The sequence below is a fragment of the Salvelinus alpinus genome, chromosome 15 (genome assembly GCF_045679555.1).
Source record: "Salvelinus alpinus chromosome 15, SLU_Salpinus.1, whole genome shotgun sequence".
Taxonomy (NCBI): Eukaryota; Metazoa; Chordata; class Actinopteri; order Salmoniformes; family Salmonidae; genus Salvelinus; species Salvelinus alpinus.
In genome coordinates this window covers 34,138,490-34,160,383 of record NC_092100.1, presented here as the reverse complement: position 1 = coordinate 34,160,383, position 21,894 = coordinate 34,138,490, and the positions used below count along the sequence as shown (strand labels likewise).

The 21,894-nt window shown below is 44.8% G+C and overlaps 1 protein-coding gene across 2 annotated transcripts; it reads left to right on the top strand.

Annotated features, from left to right (window-relative positions):
• Nucleotides 1-1,769: 1,769 nt before the first annotated feature.
• On the top strand, nt 1,770-20,743 carry neto2b (neuropilin (NRP) and tolloid (TLL)-like 2b). Of its 2 annotated transcripts, XM_071343400.1 has the most exons (12): nt 1,770-2,280; nt 2,782-2,838; nt 4,279-4,419; nt 4,588-4,836; nt 5,117-5,164; nt 5,331-5,458; nt 5,607-5,708; nt 5,971-6,097; nt 18,030-18,143; nt 18,358-18,488; nt 18,675-18,767; nt 19,572-20,743. In XM_071343400.1, exons 1-12 carry the CDS (start codon nt 2,271-2,273, stop codon nt 20,022-20,024), a joined length of 1,653 nt encoding a protein of 550 aa, XP_071199501.1. In that variant the 5' UTR covers nt 1,770-2,270; the 3' UTR covers nt 20,025-20,743. The 2 variants fall into 2 exon arrangements, with proteins under 2 accessions (XP_071199501.1, XP_071199502.1); XM_071343401.1 differs by lacking the exon at nt 2,782-2,838.
• The last annotated feature ends 1,151 nt before the right edge of the window (nt 20,744-21,894 follow it).

The window sequence follows — 21,894 nt, the reverse complement described above, 5'->3', positions numbered from 1 at the left end:
CATCGCATATGTAGGAGGCGGAACAACACGGTTGGTTAAGGAATATTGAGCAGGGCTAGAGGCTCTACAGTGAAATAAGACAGTAATCACTAACCAGGACAGTAATGGACGAGGCATATTGATATTAGAGAGAGGCATGCGTAGCCAAGTGAACATATGGGCCCAGTGAGTGGTTGGGCTGACTGGGGACACAGCGATTGAGACAGTTAGCAGGCCAATGCTAACAAGCTAACAGTTAGTAGGCCGGGGCTAAACAAGCTAGCAGTTAGCAGACCGGGTTAGCAAGCAAGCAGTTAGCAGGGGCTAGCAGTTAGCAGACCGGGGCAGGCAAGCTAGCAGTTAGCAGACCGGGGCAGGCAAGCTAGCAGTTAGCAGACCGGGGCAGGCAAGTTAGCCTTTGGGGGACGTCGCGATGGGGGTAAGTCTGTTTTTGCCTCTTCGTGCGGTGACGTCGATAGACCAGTCGTGGAATTAGTAGGGTTCCAGGTAGCTCTAGGTAGGTAGCAGGCCTAGCAGGTTAGCAGAATGGGCCTTCAGCGGGCGTCGTGCCTGAGGGGCCTGTTGGAGTCCTAGGGCAGATTATGTCGGTATTCCAGTCGTAGAGGATCGGCGGGGTTCCGTGCCCCATACCAGCAGTAGAAGGGGTCCGTATATTGTAGCCCAGGAGTGGGCTTCGGTGGTAGCACAGGAGCCCTGGCCGGGTAGCTTCAGGCTAATTGGTGCTTGCTCCGTGATGGAAACGCTAGCCAGGAGTGGTCACCCGGGATTGCGGTTAGCTAGTTGCGAAGATCCAGAAGAAAATGTTCAGAGTTTGCGGTAGGAATCCGGGGATATGGAGAGAAATAGGTCCGTTATGCTCTGGTTTGAGTCACGTTGTTCGAACTGGCGAGAGCTTTCCGAGCTAAAGGTTAGCTGATGACCACTAGCAATGGTTTTCTAACTGATAGCTGGTAGGTAGATAGAAGAAAAAGATATATACAAGGGACACGACAGGATGAAGACGTCTGACTGCTACGCCATTTTGGAACTGTATGACCATATTAGAGACACATATTTCCCTCAGATTACACAGACCCACAAATAATCTGAAAACAAATCCCATTTTGATAAACTCTCATATCTATTGGGTGAAATACCACAGTGTGCCATCACAGTAGCAAGATTTATGACCAGGGCAACCAGTGAAGAAGAAACACTATTGTAAATACAAACCATGTTTATGTTTATTTATTTTCCCTTTTGTGCTTTAACTATTTGCACATCGTCACAACACTGCATATAGCCATACTATTCCTCTGGAACTTTTGTAAGTGTAATGTTTACTGTAAATGTTGTATTGTTTATTTCACTTTTGTTTATTATTAATTTCACTTGCGTTGACAGTGTAAACATGCTTCCCATGCCAATAAAGCCCCTTAAATTGAATTGAGTGTATTAGATGCATAATAAGAATAATGTGCTTCTGGCACAGCCTGCATGTGCGTGTGTGTGTGGGTGCGTGCGTGGGTGGGTGGGTGACAGGTAGAGAGACACTGCTGAAACAAAAACAATTGAAAACATGATTATTATTATTTTTATTTTTTTGGTAATTAAACAATCAAATCAAAAATAACGAAAGTTGGTTATCCCTATTAATCAAACGCTCGAAAAAAAACGAAGGAGTAAAGGGAATCATGGAGGGGGGGGGGGGGGGGGGGGGTGCATGCGCGATAGCTACTGCGGTGCCTGCGCCAGCAGTGTCCAATCTTTAAAAAGGGCCGCAGCCAGCTAGTTCCGAGAGAGAGAGTGAGAGAGTCTCTTTCTCTGAATGGCTGAACCTACAAATGAAACAGAACTTTTAGTTTCATGTTTCTCAAAACAATGCTTTACCCATCTACACAAAGAAGCAATATTTACAGAGGCTTCATCACTTCGTGGGATTTTTATTGAACAAGTAGCCAGTTTTGGGATAATGATGATTTCCGTTCATTTTTTTTCATTATTTGAGATGACAGGGATTCGGAGTCGTTGATCAATCAATCGATCAATTACATTGTATATGTCTATATTTGGAGCTTTTAACAAAAACACGTAGCAGTGTCTTATCAGCGGCGAGATAGTGTCAATTGCATTCTATGAGGAAAGTTGTGGTTTGTAAAAGTCGATTATAACGTTTTACCCTGATAAGCGTAAAGGAGGCGGGTATGTAAGGAAGAAAGCAAGGAACGAAGAAAAGCTTTGTAGCCTATTAACAGCAAGCCATCCTGTGAGGAAACTGAGCGGAGGAGGAGATGTACATATGTGAGTTTAGACTGGGTGTGGGTGTGTGTGCCATCCGTCAGCCTCTTTCTTGGTGTGGTTGTTTTGCTGGTCGGCCTCTGTTTGCGTATGTGTTGTGTTTGCGCGTGTGTTGTGTTTGCGCGCGCGAGCCTGCATGCGTTTGTGTATCCATTTCCTTTTCCTTTTCATCAGCAATGGATGCTCAGTTGACAGACATTAGTCAGAGGCGCATGATGCCCACATCAGCTCGTGGTAGAAAAGCGGGTGATTCAGTGCGCAAGCGGCCCAGTGATGCTGAAGTGACAGCTCCCTCAGCGCGCTGTCTCTTGCCACACTGAAACACCAGTAGCAGCTGCGCCGCTGATGGTCCTCGGGTTTCAGAGTGTCTGTCTTTTTATTCTTTATCCCTCAAACTCTCTCTCTCTCTCTCTCTCTCTCTCTCTCTCTCTCTCTCTCTCTCTCTCTCTCTCTCTCTCTCTCTCTCCTGATTTACTCTCTATGCCCTATTCAACCCCCATCCAGTCTGGGTAGCTCTCTTTCTGATAGAGGAAGGCTTTGCACTGGCACAGAAAACCAAAGGTGGGTGTGATCTCATTTGTATGGCAGAAATGTGTTCTATTTAGGGTGAATGTTTGTTTTAATTCAATGAACAAGAATATAAATGCAACATGTAATATGTTGGTCCCTTGTTTCATGAGCTGAAATAAAAGATCCCAGAAATGTTCAATATGCACAAAAATCTTATTGCTCACAAATTTTGGGCATGTGGTGGTTAATTTCTTTACTATCAAATGAGGAGAGACAAACTTATCACACAAGTCAGAGTTATACTTAAACTAAATCTTTAATAGTGAGAGCTTTGCAATAGCAATGGCTTGTCGACAAATCACCGTTTCTAATGATCCGTTGAGAGCGGCAACACAAAGGCTACTGAGATCTTTTATAGGAAAGATACACCCCTTTCAACCTACATGACGAACAACAGATATATAGAATGGGTCACAAAGTTAAGATTTGTATGAAAGATACCTATAATACATAGCAGGCAGCATCTGCTGTGTCAACAGTTGTCATTGTATAGATTTTTTTATTTGCCAACATAATCCATCCACCTGACAGGTGTGGCATATCAAGAAGCTTATTAAACAGCATGATCATTATACAGGTGCACCTTGTGCTAGGTACAATGAAAGGCCACTTTAAAATGTGCCGTTTTGTCACATAACACAATTCCACAGATGTCTCAAGTTTTGAGGGAGTGTGCAATTAGCATGCTGACTGCAGGAATGTCCACCAGAGCTGTTGCAAAGAATGTAATGTTCATTTCTTTGACATAAGCCGCCTTCAACGTTGTTTTAGAGATTTTGGCAGTACGTCCAACCAGCCTCACAACCGCAGACCACGTGTATGGCGGTGTGTGGACGAGCGGTTTGCTGATGTCAAGGTTGTGAACAGAGTGCCCCATCGTGGCGGTGGGGTTATGGTATGGGTAGGCATAAGCTACGAACAACGAACACAATTGCATTTTATCGATGGCAATTTGAATGCACAAAAATACCATGACGAGGTCCTGAGGCCTATTTTTTTTAAAGCTTTCTGTGGCCAGTAGATACATACTGTATCCCCAGTCATGTGAAATACATAGATTAGGAGCTAATAAATTTATTTAAATTGACTGATTTCGTATATGAACTGTAACTCAGTAAATTCTTTGAAATTGTTGCATGTTGCGTTTATATTTTTGTTCAGTGTATTTAATATCTGAAATGTCACAGAAACTCAGTTGTGATTTGTTGAGTATGTGATGTCTTTCAAGGAATACATACGTTAATTCATGTGTGTTAATTTCAAGTTTTGAAAATCAAACTAAGACAGTGCTTTTGGAGTCACCCCCATTATATATAAGTACCCGCATAATCAAGCTGTTTCTACACCTGAATAATATCGGTGACATCACTGTACTAATAAATGTTTACTTCCTGGTGTGTGGTGTGATTGTTTTTTCCATGGCATCCGTAGACTCTCAGAATGTGGGTAAGATTTCCCAGAATGCCCGACAGTGTGGCACCTGGATCAGAAACATCAACGGGGGGCAGTTCAGTTCTCCAAACTACCCTAAAATCTACCCTCCCAACAAGGAGTGCCTCTACATACTGGAAGGTAACACACACACACGCACACACACATGCACGCACGCACGCACGCACACACACACACACACACACACACACATCGATTAAAACTCTTACATATCTTGACACAGAGCGTCATATTTGCGCCCTTTCTACCTTGGCCAAATAGTGACACCTACTCTCCTTCCCCTCCCAGCCCTGCCCCGTCAGAGGATCGAGCTTCTGTTTGATGACATCTTTTACATTGAGCCATCCTTTGAGTGTCGTTTCGACCACATCGAGGTGAGAGATGGTCCGTTCAGTTTCTCTCCTCTGATCAACCGCTTCTGTGGCTCCTCCAGCCCAGGCCTGGTGCTCTCCAGCGGACGATTCATCTGGATCCGCTTCTCCAGTGATGAGGAGCTGGAGGGACTGGGCTTCAGGGTCCAGTACACCTTTACCGCAGGTAATTTACCTAAGCCACAGCTAATGAACCACAACACACCTTTTACACAGGTAATACACTTCTATACTTACCTTTACCGCAAGTAATTTACCTGAACCACAGCTAATGAACTACAACACACACTTTTACTGCAGGGAGTGGCTAACTCAATCCAACATAACACATCTAGCCGTCAGGGTCCAGTACATATTTTCTGCAAGTAATTTCCCTCAACCACAGTTAGCACTTTACTGTAGGTAACACATCTTAGGAGCAAACATTGACTTCAGCTTCTTTTCAGATCCAGAGTTTCACCTCCACGTGGGAGGAATATTAAATCCTATTCCAGGTAATTTATCAACACTTTAACCCCTTCTTCAACTAGATAATAATAATATAACACTTTATTTAACTGGATTTAACAAGATCATATGTGTTTCTTCATCCCACCGTATCACCTCTCTTTCTCCCTGTCTTTCCCTCTCTCTCCTCCCCCCTCCCCCCCTATCTGTCAGACTGTCAGTTTGAGCTAAGTGGAGCTGATGGTATGATCCGGTCCGGTCAGGTGGAGGAGGAGGACAAAGTCAAACCTGACCAGGCGGTCGACTGTATCTGGACCATACGAGCTCCGCCCAACTTCAAGGTCTATTACACCTCTATGACATGTCTCAACTCTCTATATCTAAATATCTATATCTAAAAATCTATATCTAAATATCTATATCTACCCTCTTTAACAACTCCCTCCACTCCCTCCATCCATCTGTTTCTCTCCCTTTTGTCTTGGTCAGATCTACCTGCGGTTTCTGGAGTATCAGCTGGAGAATTCCAACGAGTGTAAGAAGAACTTTGTGGCCGTGTACGACGGCAGCAGTGCCATAGAGGACCTCAAGGTAGGAGTTGAAATGAGAACTCATTCACTGACTCACTCGCTCACTCACTACTATGCAGTAATGCATATCATTCCCACATTGTGCGCATTCATAATAAAACTAAAGTTAGCACTAATCAATATTACCTACTTATCGGAAAAAAGGTTGTGCAGTGATACATGTGATAATGAGTTTATTGTTGTCATACTTTTTGTTTGTCATATCATCATGTTTTATCGTTTTAATTAATTGTTTATTTACTGTGACATCATGGTCGCTGCAGGCCAAGTTCTGCAGTACCGTTGCCACTGACGTAATGCTTGACAACGGGGTGGGCGTGGTCAGGATGTGGGCCGACGAAGGCAGCAGACTCAGCCGCTTTCGCATGCTCTTCACGTCTTTCGCAGACCGTGAGTCCAACACGTTCTTTCTGTCTTTCTCTTCACCCCTTTCTTCACCTGTTTGGCCTACCATGAGTCTATCACGCACTCACTTTACCTCTCTATCACTCTCTCTATCTCTCTCTCTCTTTCCCTCACAGGCTCACTCTTTCACTGAATCTGTCTTACGCTTCCCCTTTCCCGCTTTCTTCATCTCATCCTTATCTACTGTGTGTCTCTCTCACTTGACCTCTTTGTAACTCTCCTGTATTTCTATTGCTCATACTTACTTTTTTTTTATCACTTTCGTGATTTTCTTTACAAGTACAGTATGTGGTACATTTTCACAACTCTTAAGCACAAAAATCAAAACAGATCATCAAAATGGCTCATGTTTCAAAACTCTAAGGACATTTTCAACTGACTGAGTAAAACAAAAACATTCACAAAGTCACTTGTTCACTGCACCAAATCACTCTTTAAGTATCTGCTTTTCAAAATTCAATATTCACTTTACTTTTGATATAATTTATTGTCATTTGTTAACAATACAATTAATTATCACTTTATCAAACTACTCAAACTGGTAACTACTGAGCCAAAGTGATGTAGTGCCTAGTTAACGTATATAGTTTGATAACTGCTGAACACTGTAAAATTCTATATTTCTACCTCATAAACGTATCAATTTGACAGCATTTTATGTTTGAATGTTAAACCAAATCATATATGGATGTGACTCAGGTGTATCAATGAAATTCAAATAATGAGTGGAATATATTGTTATACAACCCAGGTATTTCAGCAGTGCATTTTATACTACACTATAATTACAAATGGTAGCACATAGTGACTTTTTCCACTATGTGCTACCATTTGGAATGATAGTGTAGTATAAAATGCACTGCTGAAATACCTGGGTTGTATTACAAGATATTCCACTCAATATCTGAATTTCATTGATACACTGTAAGCTGAGAAACAGGTGATACTGTATTAGTTGACAAGTCATGTAGAAAATGTGATCTTGTACAATGTTCCATTGGGCAGAAATCAGTGGAGGCTGCTGAAAAGAGGACCGACCCTAATAATGGCTGGAATAGTGTAATGGCTGGTATGGAATAAATGGAATGATATAAAACACATGAAAACCAAAAGAAATGTGACACCATTCCATTTACTCCATTCCGGCCATTATCCTTTCTAGCCCAGGGGTTCCGCTAGCGGAACACCCACAACATTCCGCTGAAAAGGCAGCGTGCGTAATTCAAATATATATTTTTTGAAATATGTAACTTTCACACATTAACAAGTCCAATACAGCAAATGAAAGATAAACATCTTGTTAATCTACCCATCGTGTCCGATTTTTAAAATGTTTTACAGCGAAAACACAACATATACTGTATTTATGTTAGATCACCACCAAATCCAAAAAACACACAGCCATTTTTCCCAGCCAAAGATAGAGTCACAAAAGCAGAAATAGAGATAAAATGAATCACTAACCTTTGATAATCTTCATCAGATGACACTCATAGGACATCATGTTACACAATACATTTATGTGTTGTTCGATAATGTGCATATTTATATCCACAAATCTCGGTTTACATTGGCGCCATGTTCAGAAATGCCTCTAAAATATCCGGGGTAATTACAGAGAGCCACGTCAAATAACAGAAATACTCATGATAAACTTTGATGAAAGATACATCTTTTACATATAATTAAAGATACACTTGTTCTTAATGCAACCGCTGTGTCAGATTTTTTAAAAACTTTAGGAAAAAGCATACCATGCAATTGTAACGGCAGATTTCCTCCTCTTCAGACGAAGAGGAGGAAATCTGCCGTTACAATTGCATGGTATGCTTTTTCCTAAAGTGTAGCAGGGATCGGACCAAAGCGCAGCATGGTTAGTGTTTATCATGTTTTAATAATGACAAAAACGTGAACACTACAAAATACCAAAACAACAAATGTGAAAAACCGAAACAGTCCTATCTGGTGCATAGACACAAAGACAGAAGACAACCACCCACAAACCCCAACACAAAACAGGCTACCTAAATATGGTTCCCAATCAGAGACAACGCAAAACACCTGTCTCTGATTGAGAACCATATCAGCCGCGGTGGCGGCTCTGGCGCAGGACGTGGACCCCACTCCACCATAGTCTTTGTCCGCTTTAGTGTCCTCCTTTGAGCGGCGACCCTCGCCGCCGACCCTGGCCTGGGAACCCTACTAAATGAGCCCACAGGACTGAGGGACACTTCTGGACTGAAAGACGCCTCTGGACTGAAGAAGCAGCTCTGGACTGAAGAAGCAGCTCCGGACTGAGAGGCAGCTCCGGACTGAGGGGCAGCTCAGGACTGAGGGGCAGCTCAGGACTGAGGGGCAGCTCATGACTGAGAGGTAGCTCATGACTGAGAGGTAGCTCATGACTGAGAGGTAGCTCATGACTGAGAGGTAGCTCATGGCTGAGGGCAGCTCTGGACTGAAGGGCAGCTCCGGACTGAAGGGCAGCTCCGGACTGAAGGGCAGCTCCGGACTGAAGGGCAGCTCCGGACTGAATGGCAGCTCCGGACTGAATGGCAGCTCATGACTGAAGGGCAGCTCATGACTGAAGGGCAGCTCATGACTGGAGGGCAGCTCATGACTGAAGGGCAGCTCATGACTGGAGGGCAGCTCATGACTGAAGGGCAGCTCCTGACTGGCGGGCGGCTCTGGCAGCTCCTGACTGGCGGGCGGCTCCGGCGGCTCCTGACTGGCGGGCGGCTCCGGCGGCTCCTGACTGGCGGGCGGCTCCGGCGGCTCCTGACTGGCGGGCGGCTCCGGCGGCTCCTGACTGGCGGGCGGCTCTGGCGGCTCCTGACTGATGGATGGCTCTAGCGGCTCAGGACAGATGGGCGGCTCAGATGGCGCTGGACAGACGGGCGGCTCAGATGGCGCTGGGCAGACGGGCGGCTCAGATGGCGCTGGGCAGACGGGCAGCTCAAACGGCGCTGGGCAGACGGGCAGCGCAGGTGGCGCTGGGCAGACGGGTAGCGCAGGTGGCGCTGGGCAGACGGGCAGCGCAGGCTACGCTGGGCAGACGGCAGACTCTGACCTGCTGAGGCGCACAGTAGGCTTGGTGCGTGGTGCCGGAACTGGTGGTACCGGGCTGGAGACACGCACCACAGGGCGAGTGCGTGGAGGAGGAACAGGGCTCTGGAGACGCACAGGAAGCCTGGTGCGTGGTGTATGCACTGGTGGTACTGAGCTGGTGCGAGGAGGTGGCACCGGATATACCGGACCGTGAAGGCGTACTGGAGCTCTTGAGCACCGAGCCTGCCCAACCTTACCTGGTTGAATACTCCCCTTAGCCCGGCCAGTGCGGCGAGGTGGAATAACCCGCACTGGGCTGTGCTGGCGAACGGGGGACACCATGCGTAAGGCTGGTGCCATGTACACCGGCCCAGGGAGACGCACTGGAGACCAGATGCGTTGAGCCAGCTTCATGGCACCTGGCTCGATGCCCACTCTAGCCCGGCCGATACGAGGAGCTGGGATGTACCGCACCGGGCTATGCACACGTACAGGAGACACCGTGCGCTCTTCCGCATAACACGGTGTCTGCCCGTACTCTTGCTCTCCACGGTAAGCGCGGGAAGTTGGCGCAAGTCTCCAACGTGACTTCGCCACACTCCCCGTGTGCCCCCCCCTAAGAAATTTTTGGGGCTGCCTCTCTGGCTTCTAGCCACGCTTGCGTTCTGCCTCCTCATACCACCGCTACTCGGCTTTAGCTGCCTCCAGCTCTTCACGAGGGCGGCGATATTCTCCAGCTTGAACCCAGGGTCCCTTACCGTCCAGAATTTCCTCCCATGTCCAGGAGTCGTGTGTACTTGGCCGCTGCTGCTGCTGTTGCCGCTGCTGCCCGTTACCACGCTGCTTGGTCCTCTTTTGGTGGGTGGTTCTGTAACGGCAGATTTCCTCCTCTTCGTCTGAAGAGGAGGTGTAGCAGGGATCGGACCAAAGTGCAGCGTGGTTAGTGTTTATCATGTTTTAATAATGACAAAAATGTGAACACTACAAAATACCAAAACAACAAACGTGAAAAACCGAAACAGTCCTATCTGGTGCATAGACACAAAGACAGAAGACAACCACTCACAAACCCCAACACAAAACAGGCTACCTAAATATGGTTCCCAATCAGAGACAACGCAAAACACCTGTCTCTGATTGAGCACCATATCAGGCCAAACAAGAAACCCACATAGAAACAGACAACATAGAATGCATACTCAGCTCACGTCCTGACCAACACTAAAACAACGAAAACACAAAAGAACAATGGTCAGAACGTGACAGCAATAATCTGAGACGGCGCTCAGAAATACACAACATTTCTCCGCCTTGTTGGAGTCAACAGAAATACGAAATTACATCATAAATATTCCCTTACCTTTGATGATCTTTCACCAGAATGCAGTGCCAGGAATCCTATTTCCACAATAAATCGTTGTTTTGTTCGATAATGTCCATTACTAGTGTACTTTTGCAGGCACGTTTAGTTCACATGTCCAAACGCTGGCACCGGTCCAGGCGAACTCGGACGAAAACTTAAAAAAGTTATATTCCAGGTCGAATAAACTGGTCAAATTAAGTAGAGAATCAATCTTCAGGATGTTGTTATCATATACATTTACATTTAAGTCATTTAGCAGACGCTCTTATCCAGAGCGACTTACAAGTTGGTGCATTCACCTTATGATATCCAGTGGAACAACCACTTTACAATAGTGCATCTAACTCTTTTAAGGGGGGGGGGTTAGAAGGATTACTTTATCCTATCCTAGGTATTCCTTAAAGAGGTGGTGTTTCAGGTGTTTCCGGAAGGTGGTGATTGACTCCGCTGACCTGGCGTCGTGGGGGAGTTTGTTCCACCATTGGGGTGCCAGAGCAGCGAACAGTTTTGACTGGGCTGAGCGGGAGCTGTACTTCCTCAGAGGTAGGGAGGCGAGCAGGCCAGAAGTGGATGAACGCAGTGCCCTTGTTTGGGTGTAGGGCCTGATCAGAGCCTGAAGGTACGGAGGTGCCGTTCCCCTCACAGCTCCGTAGGCAAGCACCATTGTCTTGTAGCGGATGCGAGCTTCAACTGGAAGCCAGTGGAGAGAGCGGAGGAGCGGGGTGACGTGAGAGAACTTGGGAAGGTTGAACACCAGACGGGCTGCGGCGTTCTGGATGAGTTGTAGGGGTTTAATGGCACAGGCAGGGAGCCCAGCCAACAGCGAGTTGCAGTAGTCCAGACGGGAGATGACAAGTGCCTGGATTAGGACCTGCGCCGCTTCCTGTGTGAGGCAGGGTCGTACTCTGCGAATGTTGTAGAGCATGAACCTACAGGAACGGGTCACCGCCTTGATGTTAGTTGAGAACGACAGCGTGTTGTCCAGGATCACGCCAAGGTTCTTAGCACTCTGGGAGGAGGACACAATGGAGTTGTCAACCGTGATGGCGAGATCATGGAACGGGCAGTCCTTCCCCGGGAGGAAGAGCAGCTCCGTCTTGCCGAGGTTCAGCTTGAGGTGGTGATCCGTCATCCACACTGATATGTCTGCCAGACATGCAGAGATGCGATTCGCCACCTGGTTATCAGAAGGGGGAAAGGAGAAGATTAATTGTGTGTCGTCTGCATAGCAATGATAGGAGAGACCATGTGAGGATATGACAGAGCCAAGTGACTTGGTGTATAGCGAGAATAGGAGAGGGCCTAGAACAGAGCCCTGGGGGACACCAGTGGTGAGAGCACGTGGTGCGGAGACAGATTCTCGCCACGCCACCTGGTAGGAGCGACCTGTCAGGTAGGACGCAATCCAAGCGTGGGCCGCGCCGGAGATGCCCAACTCGGAGAGGGTGGAGAGGAGGATCTGATGGTTCACTGTATCAAAGGCAGCCGATAGGTCTAGAAGGATGAGAGCAGAGGAGAGAGAGTTAGCTTTAGCAGTGCGGAGCGCCTCCGTGACACAGAGAAGAGCAGTCTCAGTTGAATGACTAGTCTTGAAACCTGACTGATTTGGATCAAGAAGGTCATTCTGAGAGAGATAGCAGGAGAGCTGGCCAAGGACGGCACGTTCAAGAGTTTTGGAGAGAAAAGAAAGAAGGGATACTGGTCTGTAGTTGTTGACATCGGAGGGATCGAGTGTAGGTTTTTTCAGCAGGGGTGCAACTCTCGCTCTCTTGAAGGCGGGAGGGACGTAGCCAGCGGTCAAGGATGAGTTGATGAGCGAGGTGAGGTAAGGGAGAAGGTCTCCGGAAATGGCCTGGAGAAGAGAGGAGGGGATAGGGTCAAGCGGGCAGGTTGTTGGGCGGCCGGCCGTCACAAGATGCAAGATTTCATCTGGAGAGAGAGGGGAGAAAGAGGTCAAAGCACAGGGTAGGGCAGTGTGAGCAGAACCAGCGGTGTCGTTTGACTTAGCAAACGAGGATCGGATGTCGTCGACCTTCTTTTCAAAATGGTTGACGAAGTCATCCGCAGAGAGGGAGGAGGAGGGGGGAGGGGGAGGAGGATTCAGGAGGGAGGAGAAGGTGGCAAAGAGCTTCCTAGGGTTAGAGGCAGATGCTTGGAATTTAGAGTGGTAGAAAGTGGCTTTAGCAGCAGAGACAGAAGAGGAGAATGTAGAGAGGAGGGAGTGAAAGGATGCCAGGTCCGCAGGGAGGCGAGTTTTCCTCCATTTCCGCTCGGCTGCCCGGAGCCCTGTTCTGTGAGCTCGCAATGAGTCGTCGAGCCACGGAGCAGGAGGGGAGAACCGAGCCGGCCTGGAGGATAGGGGACATAGAGAGTTAAAGGATGCAGAAAGGGAGGAGAGGAGGGTTGAGGAGGCAGAATCAGGAGATAGGTTGGAGAAGGTTTGAGCAGAGGGAAGAGATGATAGGATGGAAGAGGAGAGAGTAGCGGGGGAGAGAGAGCGAAGGTTGGGACGGCGCGATACCATCCGAGTGGGGGCAGTGTGGGAAGTGTTGGATGAGAGCGAGAGGGAAAAGGATACAAGGTAGTGGTCGGAGACTTGGAGGGGAGTTGCAATGAGATTAGTGGAAGAACAGCATCTAGTAAAGATGAGGTCAAGCGTATTGCCTGCCTTGTGAGTAGGGGGGGAAGGTGAGAGGGTGAGGTCAAAAGAGGAGAGGAGTGGAAAGAAGGAGGCAGAGAGGAATGAGTCAAAGGTAGACGTGGGGAGGTTAAAGTCACCCAGAACTGTGAGAGGTGAGCCATCCTCAGGAAAGGAACTTATCAAGGCGTCAAGCTCATTGATGAACTCTCCAAGGGAACCTGGGGGGCGATAAATGATAAGGATGTTAAGCTTGAAAGGGCTGGTAACTGTGACAGCATGGAATTCAAAGGAGGCGATAGACAGATGGGTCAGGGGAGAGAGAGAGAATGTCCACTTGGGAGAGATGAGGATCCCAGTGCCACCACCCCGCTGACCAGAAGCTCTCGGGGTGTGCGAGAACACGTGGGCAGACGAGGAGAGAGCAGTAGGAGTAGCAGTGTTATCTGTGGTAATCCATGTTTCTGTCAGTGCCAAGAAGTCGAGGGACTGGAGGGAAGCATAGGCTGAGATGAACTCTGCCTTGTTGGCCGCAGATCGGCAGTTCCAGAGGCTGCCGGAGACCTGGAACTCCACGTGGGTCGTGCGCGCTGGGACCACCAGGTTAGAGGGGCGGCGGCCACTCGGTGTGAAGCGTTTGTATGGTCTGTGCAGAGAGGAGAGAAGAGGGATAGACAGACACATAGTTGACAGGCTACAGAAGAGGCTACGCTAATGCAAAGGAGATTGGAATGACACTACACGTCTCGAATGTTCAGAAAGTTAAGCTTTCGTTGCAAAAAAAAAAGAAATCTTATTGACTAAAATGATACAGTGCTGCTGGCTGTTGGAGTAGGCTAGCTAGCAGTGGCTGCGTTGTTGACTTAGTTTGAAAGTGTAGCTGGCTAGGTTACCTTGACAATTTACTCTAAACTACACAATTATCTTGGATATATCCAATAACGTTCCAACCGGAGCATTCGTTTTTGTCTACAGAGTAATGGAACACATGGCCATATCATGACTAGCGCGCGTGACCAGGAACTAGCATTCTGCCAGACCACTGACTCAAATAGCTGCCATCCGGCCCCACATCACACTAGAGGCTTCATTCCACGTTCTACTGACTGTTGACATCTAGTGGAAGGCGTTGGAAGTGCGAACAGATCCATATCTTACTGGGATGTGAATAGACGATGAGTTTAACATCAACCAGCCCCAGAATTTCCACTTTCTGTTTGGAAGTTTGCCATATGAGTTCTGTTATACTCACAGACATAATTCAAACAGTTTTAGAAACTTCAGAGTGTTTTCTATCCAATGGTAATAATAATATCCATATATTCGCATCTGGGACAGACTAGAAGGCAATTCACTGTAAGAATTTGTTCTTAACTGACTTGCCTAGTTAAATAAAGGTTAAAACCTTTAACCTTTAAACCTTTTCTGTTTTCACTTTGTAAAAAATCGTTCCCAAATTAAACTGCCTCGTACTCAATTCTTGCTCGTACAATATGCATATTATTATTACAATTGGATAGAAAACACTCTCTAGTTTCTAAAACCGTTTGAATTATATCTCTGAGTATAACAGAACTCATTTTGCAGCAAACTTCCTGTCAGGAACTGAAAAATCTGAAATCGGGGGTTCTGTTCCAGGGTCATCCTATTAATTTGCATGAAATCTATGGGTCTACATGCACTGCATACGCCTTCCACTAGATGTCAATAGACAGTGAGAAGTGGAATGGGGTGTATAGCTTTATCTGAGGCCGAATAAGACCTCTTGGAATAACGAGACCAGTCTTTTCACCGTTCAGCTTGGCGCGAGAAGGACTTCTGGATTGCGTTCTGAAAAGCTTTCGTTATAGACGTTAGATATCTCCGGCTCTGATTTTATTTGATATATGTGTTAAAAACATCATAAACTAGTTATTTTAAACCGACTTATATCAGTTCATATCAGTTTATTGCGATTTTCGGTATTTCCTTTGTCTTGCGTTATGGTGCGTTGGACACTCCTGCGCCACATGGCTAGCTTTTGTTGCTAATTCGAGAGATGAAGACGACATTCTACAACCGAACAACGATTATTCTGGACAAAGGACACCTTGTACAAAATTCTGATGGAAGCTCATCAAATAGTAGGAACCATTTATGATGTTATTTCGTATTTCTGTCAAATGTTTAGACGTATTTTCCGCCCTTATTTTGGGCGCTGTCTCGCTATAACGTAAGCTGTATGTCGTACTAAAGTTATTTTTTTTAAATCTAACACAGCGGTTGCATTAAGAACTAGTGTATCTTTCATTTGCTGTCCAACCTGTATTTTTTAGTAAAGTTTTTGATTAGTTATTTGATTAGATTAGGTGCCTCTCCAAGATTTCTCCGGACAATATTTCTGCATTTTGACAACGTATTCACATTGTAAAACCACGATTTGTGCCGCTAAATATGCACATTTTCGAACAAACCATATATGTATTGTGTAATATGATGTTATAGGACTGTCATCTGATGAAGAATGTGAAGGTTAGTGAAAAAATAGATATCTTTTGCTGGTTTTGTCGCTATCGCTAACGTTGCGTTGAATGAATGCGGTTGTGTGGTAGGCTATTGTAGTAAGCTAATATAATGCTATATTGTGTTTTCGCTGTAAATCTGAAATATTGGCTGGATTCACAAGATGTTTGTCTTTCATTTGCTGTACACCATGTATTTTTCATAAATGTTTTATGATGAGTATTTAGGTATTTCACGTTGGTCTCTGTAGTTATTCTAGCTGCTTTGGTGAGATTTGTGATGGTGGCTGCAATGTAAAACTATGATTTATACCTGAAATATGCACATTTTTCGAACAAAACATATGCTATACAATAAATATGTTATCAGACTGTCATCTGATGAAGTTGTTTCTTGGTTAGTGACTATTTATATCTTTATTTGGTCGAATTTGTGATAGCTAACTATGCGGTAAAAAAATGGTGAAAATATGCGGTTGAGTCTTTTGCTATCGTGGTTAGCTAATAGAAATACATATTGTGTTTTCGCTGTAAAACATTTTAAAAATCGGAAATGATGGCTGGATTCACAAGATGTGTATCTTTCATCTGGTGTCTTGGACTTGTGATTTCATGATATTTAGATGCTAGTATTTACTTGTGGCGCTATGCTAGGCTATGCTAGTCAGCTTTTTTACTGATGAGGGTGCTCCCGGATCCGGGATTGTGACCAAGTAGAAGTTAAATAAAAATACAAAATATAAAATAGCCAACTGTTTAACAATACCCCTATTTCTGATGATTTGTCCTATGTACTATGTGTACTGTGTGGTGCATGTCAAATTATAATCAAATACTATATGGAATATATTTACCATCTACTACTTGGTTCCATTCAGCACTGCAAAAATAACAGTTTTGCAATGTGTATCTTGTATTTTTTGCTATTGGCTTTAATGGTAGTTAAAATAACTAAATGGTGAACCTATCATTATCTGATGTATTGGTGACTGAATTAAATGTTCTCATGGTATTTCACAGAAAACATTTGCATGAATCACTGATGAATGTTTTTGCATGAATGACTCAGAAAGATGTGTGAAACCACAACGAATGCACAATCAAACATTCTGAACATACAATAGCGGGCATTACAAATTCACCACATACTTATGAAAATAGCACCAAAGCGAGTGTAAAAAACTGTAACATAATTGTATCCTCTTGTAGCTGAGACTTCACATAGCTGTTTCAGATTTTTTTTTCTCTTACGCTATAGGTTTACATACACTATATATATAAAAGTATGTGGACACCCCTTCAAATGAGTGGATTCGGCTATTTCAGGTGTATAAAATCGAGCACAAAGCCATGCAATCTCCATAGACAAACATTGGCAGTAAAATGGCCTTACTGAAGAGCTAAGAGACTTTCAATGTGGCACCGTCATAGGATGCCACCTGTCCAACAAGTCAGTTCGTAAAATGTATGCCCTGCTAGAGCTGCCCCGGTCAACTGTAAGGGCTGTTATTGTGAAGTGAAAATGTCTAGAAGCAACAACTGCTCAGCCACAAAGTGGTAGGCCACACAAGCTCACAGAACGGGACTTCTGGGTGCTGAAGCACGTAGCACATAAAAATTGTCTGTCCTCGGTTGCAACACTCGCTACCGAGTTCCAAACCGCCTCTGGAATCAACGTCGGCACAAGAACTGTTCATTAGGAGTTTCATGAAATGGGTTTCCGTGGCCAAGCAGCCACACACAAGCCTAAGATCATCATCTGCTATGCCAAGCATCGGCTGGAGTCGTGTAACTCTTGCCGCCATTGGACTCTGGAGCAGTGGAAAAGCGTTCTGGAGTGATGAATCACACTCAACCATCTGCCAGTCCAACGGACTAATCTGGGTTTGGCGGATGGCAGGAGAACAGGAGAACTATACCTGCTCCAATCCATAGTGCCAACTGTAAAGTTTGGTGGAGGAGGAATAATGGTCTGGGGCTGTTTTTCATGGTTCGGGCTAGGCACCTTAGTTCCAGTGAAGGGAAATCTTAACGCAACAGCATACAATGACATTCTAGACGATTCTGTGCTTCCAACTTTGTGGCAACAGTTTGAGGAAAGCCCTTTCCTGTTTCAGCATGACAGACAATGCCCCTGTGCACAAAGCAAGGTCCATGCAGAAATGGTTTGTCGAGATCAGTATGGAAGAACTTGAATGCCAATGATTTTGGAATTAGATGTTCGACGAGCAGGCGTCCACATACTTTTGGTCATGTAGTGTAGCATAACTGTGCTAGTATAGGTTACAACTAACATAATGGCTCATCATATCGATGAAATAAAAAATGATTTGTGTGTGTGTGCTGTGTGCGTGCGTGTGTGTGTTGCAGCCCCATGTTCAGGCGACATGTTCTTCTGTCACAGTAGCATGTGCATCAACAACTCTCTGGTGTGTAACGGGGTGCAGAACTGTGTCTTTCCCTGGGACGAGAGCAACTGTAAAGGTGAGACACATGTTATGTTATACTGTATTATATTTTCATAATATCATCTTCATATTTCACATCAAGAGGAAAAACACATTTTTGTTGGACGATTCCCGGAATCGGTAGGGAATGAGCAGGAAATCCAGAATCCTTCCACCAGGTTTTCTAAGAATTTTGCAAAAGTTATCGGAATTTTGGAACCCTAAGTCTCTCGTTCTCTGTCTCTCTGTAGAGAAGAAGCCTAAAGGTATATTCCATCACATTACTAAGACCCATGGGACAATTATAGGTGTGTCTACAGGACTCGTCCTCCTCCTCCTCATCATCTCCATACTGGTGCAGGTCAAACAGCCACGCAAGAAGGTGTGTAAGCAACCAAATGTTGACAAATATTACAAATTATGTTTGACAGTCAATCGTCTGTGTGTGAATGAACAAAATTCGTAAAATGAAGCACGTTACTATTTTACGAGTGGCATGGGTCTGGGTCGTCGAGAGAAATAAAGCGTCTATCACGCTTGTGGGATCCTAACCCTTGTATGTTAACAGGTGGTGGCGCGGAAGAGTGCCCTTTTCAATGGAGCTGACTTCAAGGAAGTGTTTGAACCTCCGCACTACGAACTCTTCTCACTCAGAGAGAAGGTGGGTTTAACATCTAGACTTAATGATATATACCAAACCAAAATATAAAACGCAACATGCAAAAATGTCAATGATTTTTCTGAGTTACAGTTCATATAAGGAAATCAGTCAATTGAAATAAATTAAATCTATGGATTTCATGACTAGGCAGGGGTGCAGCCATGAGTGGGCCTGGAAGGGCATAGGCCCACCCACTGGGGAGCAAGGCTCTGCCAATCAGAATGAGTTTTTCCCCACAAAAGGGCTTTATTACAGACAGAAATACTCCTCAGCATCCCCCACCCCCCACCTCCCCTCAGATGATCCCGCAGGTGAAGAAGCACGTGGTCTGCGGTTGTGAGGCCGGTTGGACGTACCGCCAAATTCTCTAAAACGACGTTGGAGGCAGCTTATGGTAGAGAAATTAACATTCAATTGTCTGGTAAAAGCTCTGCTGGACATTCCTGCAGTCAGCATACCAATTGCAATGATCATGCTGTTTAATCAGCTTCTTGACAGATTATATTGGCAAAAGAGAAATGCTCACTAATAGGAATGTAAATGAATGTCTGCACAAAATTTGAGAGAAATAAGCTTTTTGTACTTTTGGAGCATTTCTTGGATTTTTTATTTCAGCTACATGTTGGGTTTATATTTTTGTTCAGTGTAGTTTATTATGCTACTGATGTTTTAGTCCTGTATTTTACTTTGCTTTACTTCACTTAGTTTATAAAGTAGTGATGATGACGATGATGACGGTGGTAAGGAGGATGATGACGATGATCACTGTATGAAGATGGTTATCATTATCTTTGTCATCCTAAGGAGTTGTCTACGGACATCGACCTACCAGAAGAACTCCAGTCTCTCAACGCTCTGAGACGTTCCTCCACCACTTCACGCTGCATCCATGAGCACCACTGTGGCTCCCAGGCCTCCGCCAACCTCAGCCGACGTGCTTCTTCTGTGGGCATAGGATCCATGGAGCTGCCCCCCTTCCGGGGCAAGTTCACCCAGGGTCAGCCAGGCTCCCTACCCTCTCTGAGAGGCGTCAACAGCAGCCTGAGGAAGAAGAGCTGGCCTAGTATGAAACAGGTAGGACTGGTGGGAGGCGAGGGCCTGGTGGACCGGGTAAGGGGGAGGGAGGATAGGGTAATGGAAGAGGAGGGAGAAGAGGAGGTGGAAGGAGGGAGGTGTGATGTGTATGTACGCAGAGGGATGAGCATGAGATCCATCTGTGAGATGTCTCAGCAGAGATCGATGTCCATGGACTTCTGAGAGAGAATGAGGATAGGAGGAAGGGAACAGAAAGGAGGATGTGGTGGAGGAAGGAGAGAACATTTGTGATAGAAAAACAATCAGTATCCCTTGACACATTTACTATGAAGGAAAATAGATTGGACCCCAACCTCTAACCTAGACACTCTCTCTGGTATCTCTGAAACTTTGACTATCCTGTTGCACTGGATCTACGAGTTAAAGGCATCATCCGTAACTTCGATCACCGTTAAAAAGTGCACACTGACACTTTTTTGAAGGTGACAATCTGGTATGCAAACCACAAGTATGACAACCAAAAAAGAAGAGGAACAGGAACACACTGATGTTTTGTTTTAAGTTAATTATGTTTGTATTTCATGTTTCTGCCACAGGGAAAAGAGAATTTATGGAGTGTGTCCTTAAAGTGGGCCTGCTTTAACAAATACTGTCTCCAAGGCCGGAGACAGGCCATATAGTGTATATTTCTTATTTCTTTCATGACAAACCTCACTGTGTATTTTTCCCCAAAACGTTTTTTCCCTAAAGGTTTTTTCTCTCCATTTGTTGATTTTGTATTTTGTATTTTGTATAGAGAGGATAGTTGATGGAGAATTGTGTTACGTTAGCACTGGATGATAATGATGAAGGATGCCTTGTATCATTGTGTTGTTGTTTTGTTTTGATTGATTTTGTTTTGCTTTGTTGTTGAATATATTAAAGAATGCAGCTCTTGGTGACTGGGGTGAGTTGATGGTGAGTGAACCATGTGGCTGTGGTAGATGAGGATCAGAGTGAGTTGGCCGTGGTTTCGGTTGAACACTCTGCTGAGACAGCATGGTTTTATGAGGCTTCCTGTAATGGTCTGTCACACCACTACGCAGGCAAGAAAATCCCTCTTGAAACCCTGACTAATACAACCAAGCAATATACAACCAATAAACAACCAAATGTACAAACAATATACATACTGTATACAGTGAGCTCCAAAAGTTTTGGGACAGTGACACATTTTTTGTTGTTTTGGCTCTGTACTCCAGCACTTTGGATTTGGTACAATGACTGTGAGGTTAAAGTGCAGACTGTCAGCTTTAATTTGAGTGTATTTTCATCAATATCGGGTGAACTGTTTAGAAATTACAGCACTTTTTGTACATAGTACCCACATTTTAGGGGACCAAAAGTATTGGGACAAATTCACTTATATGTGTATTAAAGTAGTCAAAGGTTTAGTATTTGGTCCAATATTCCTAGTGGCTCTACAAATTTGTTGGATGAATTTGCTGTTTGTTCTGGTTGTGTTTCAGATCATTTTGTGCCCAACAGAAATGAATGGTAAATAATGTATTGTATCATTTTGGAGTCACTTTTCTTGTAAATAAGAATATAATATATTTCTAAACACCTCTACATTAATGTAGATGCTACCATGATTAAGGATCATCCTGAATGAATCGTGAATAATGATGAGTGAAAAAGTTACAGATGCACAAATATCATACCCCCAAGACATGCTAACCCTATTACAATAGTAGGGGATGTTAGCATTTTGGGTGGGGGTATAATTTTTGTGTCTGTAACTTTCTCACATCATTATTCACGATTCATTCAGGATTAGCCGTAATCATCGTAGCATCTACATTAATGTAAAAGTGTTTAGAAATATATTCTGTTCTTATAGTGATCGTATCATTTCAAATCCAAAGTGCTGGAGTACAGAGCCAAAAAATAAATAAATGTGTCACTGTCCCAAAACATTTGTAGCTCATTGTAGCTTGTCAGAACCACCCTATGGGCAGTGGTTGGTTGGCTGAGATTACTTCTCCAATCATGTGGGGGAGTTTTAGAATAGATGGTCTGTATTTAGGATATTGATCTGGATACCATTTCC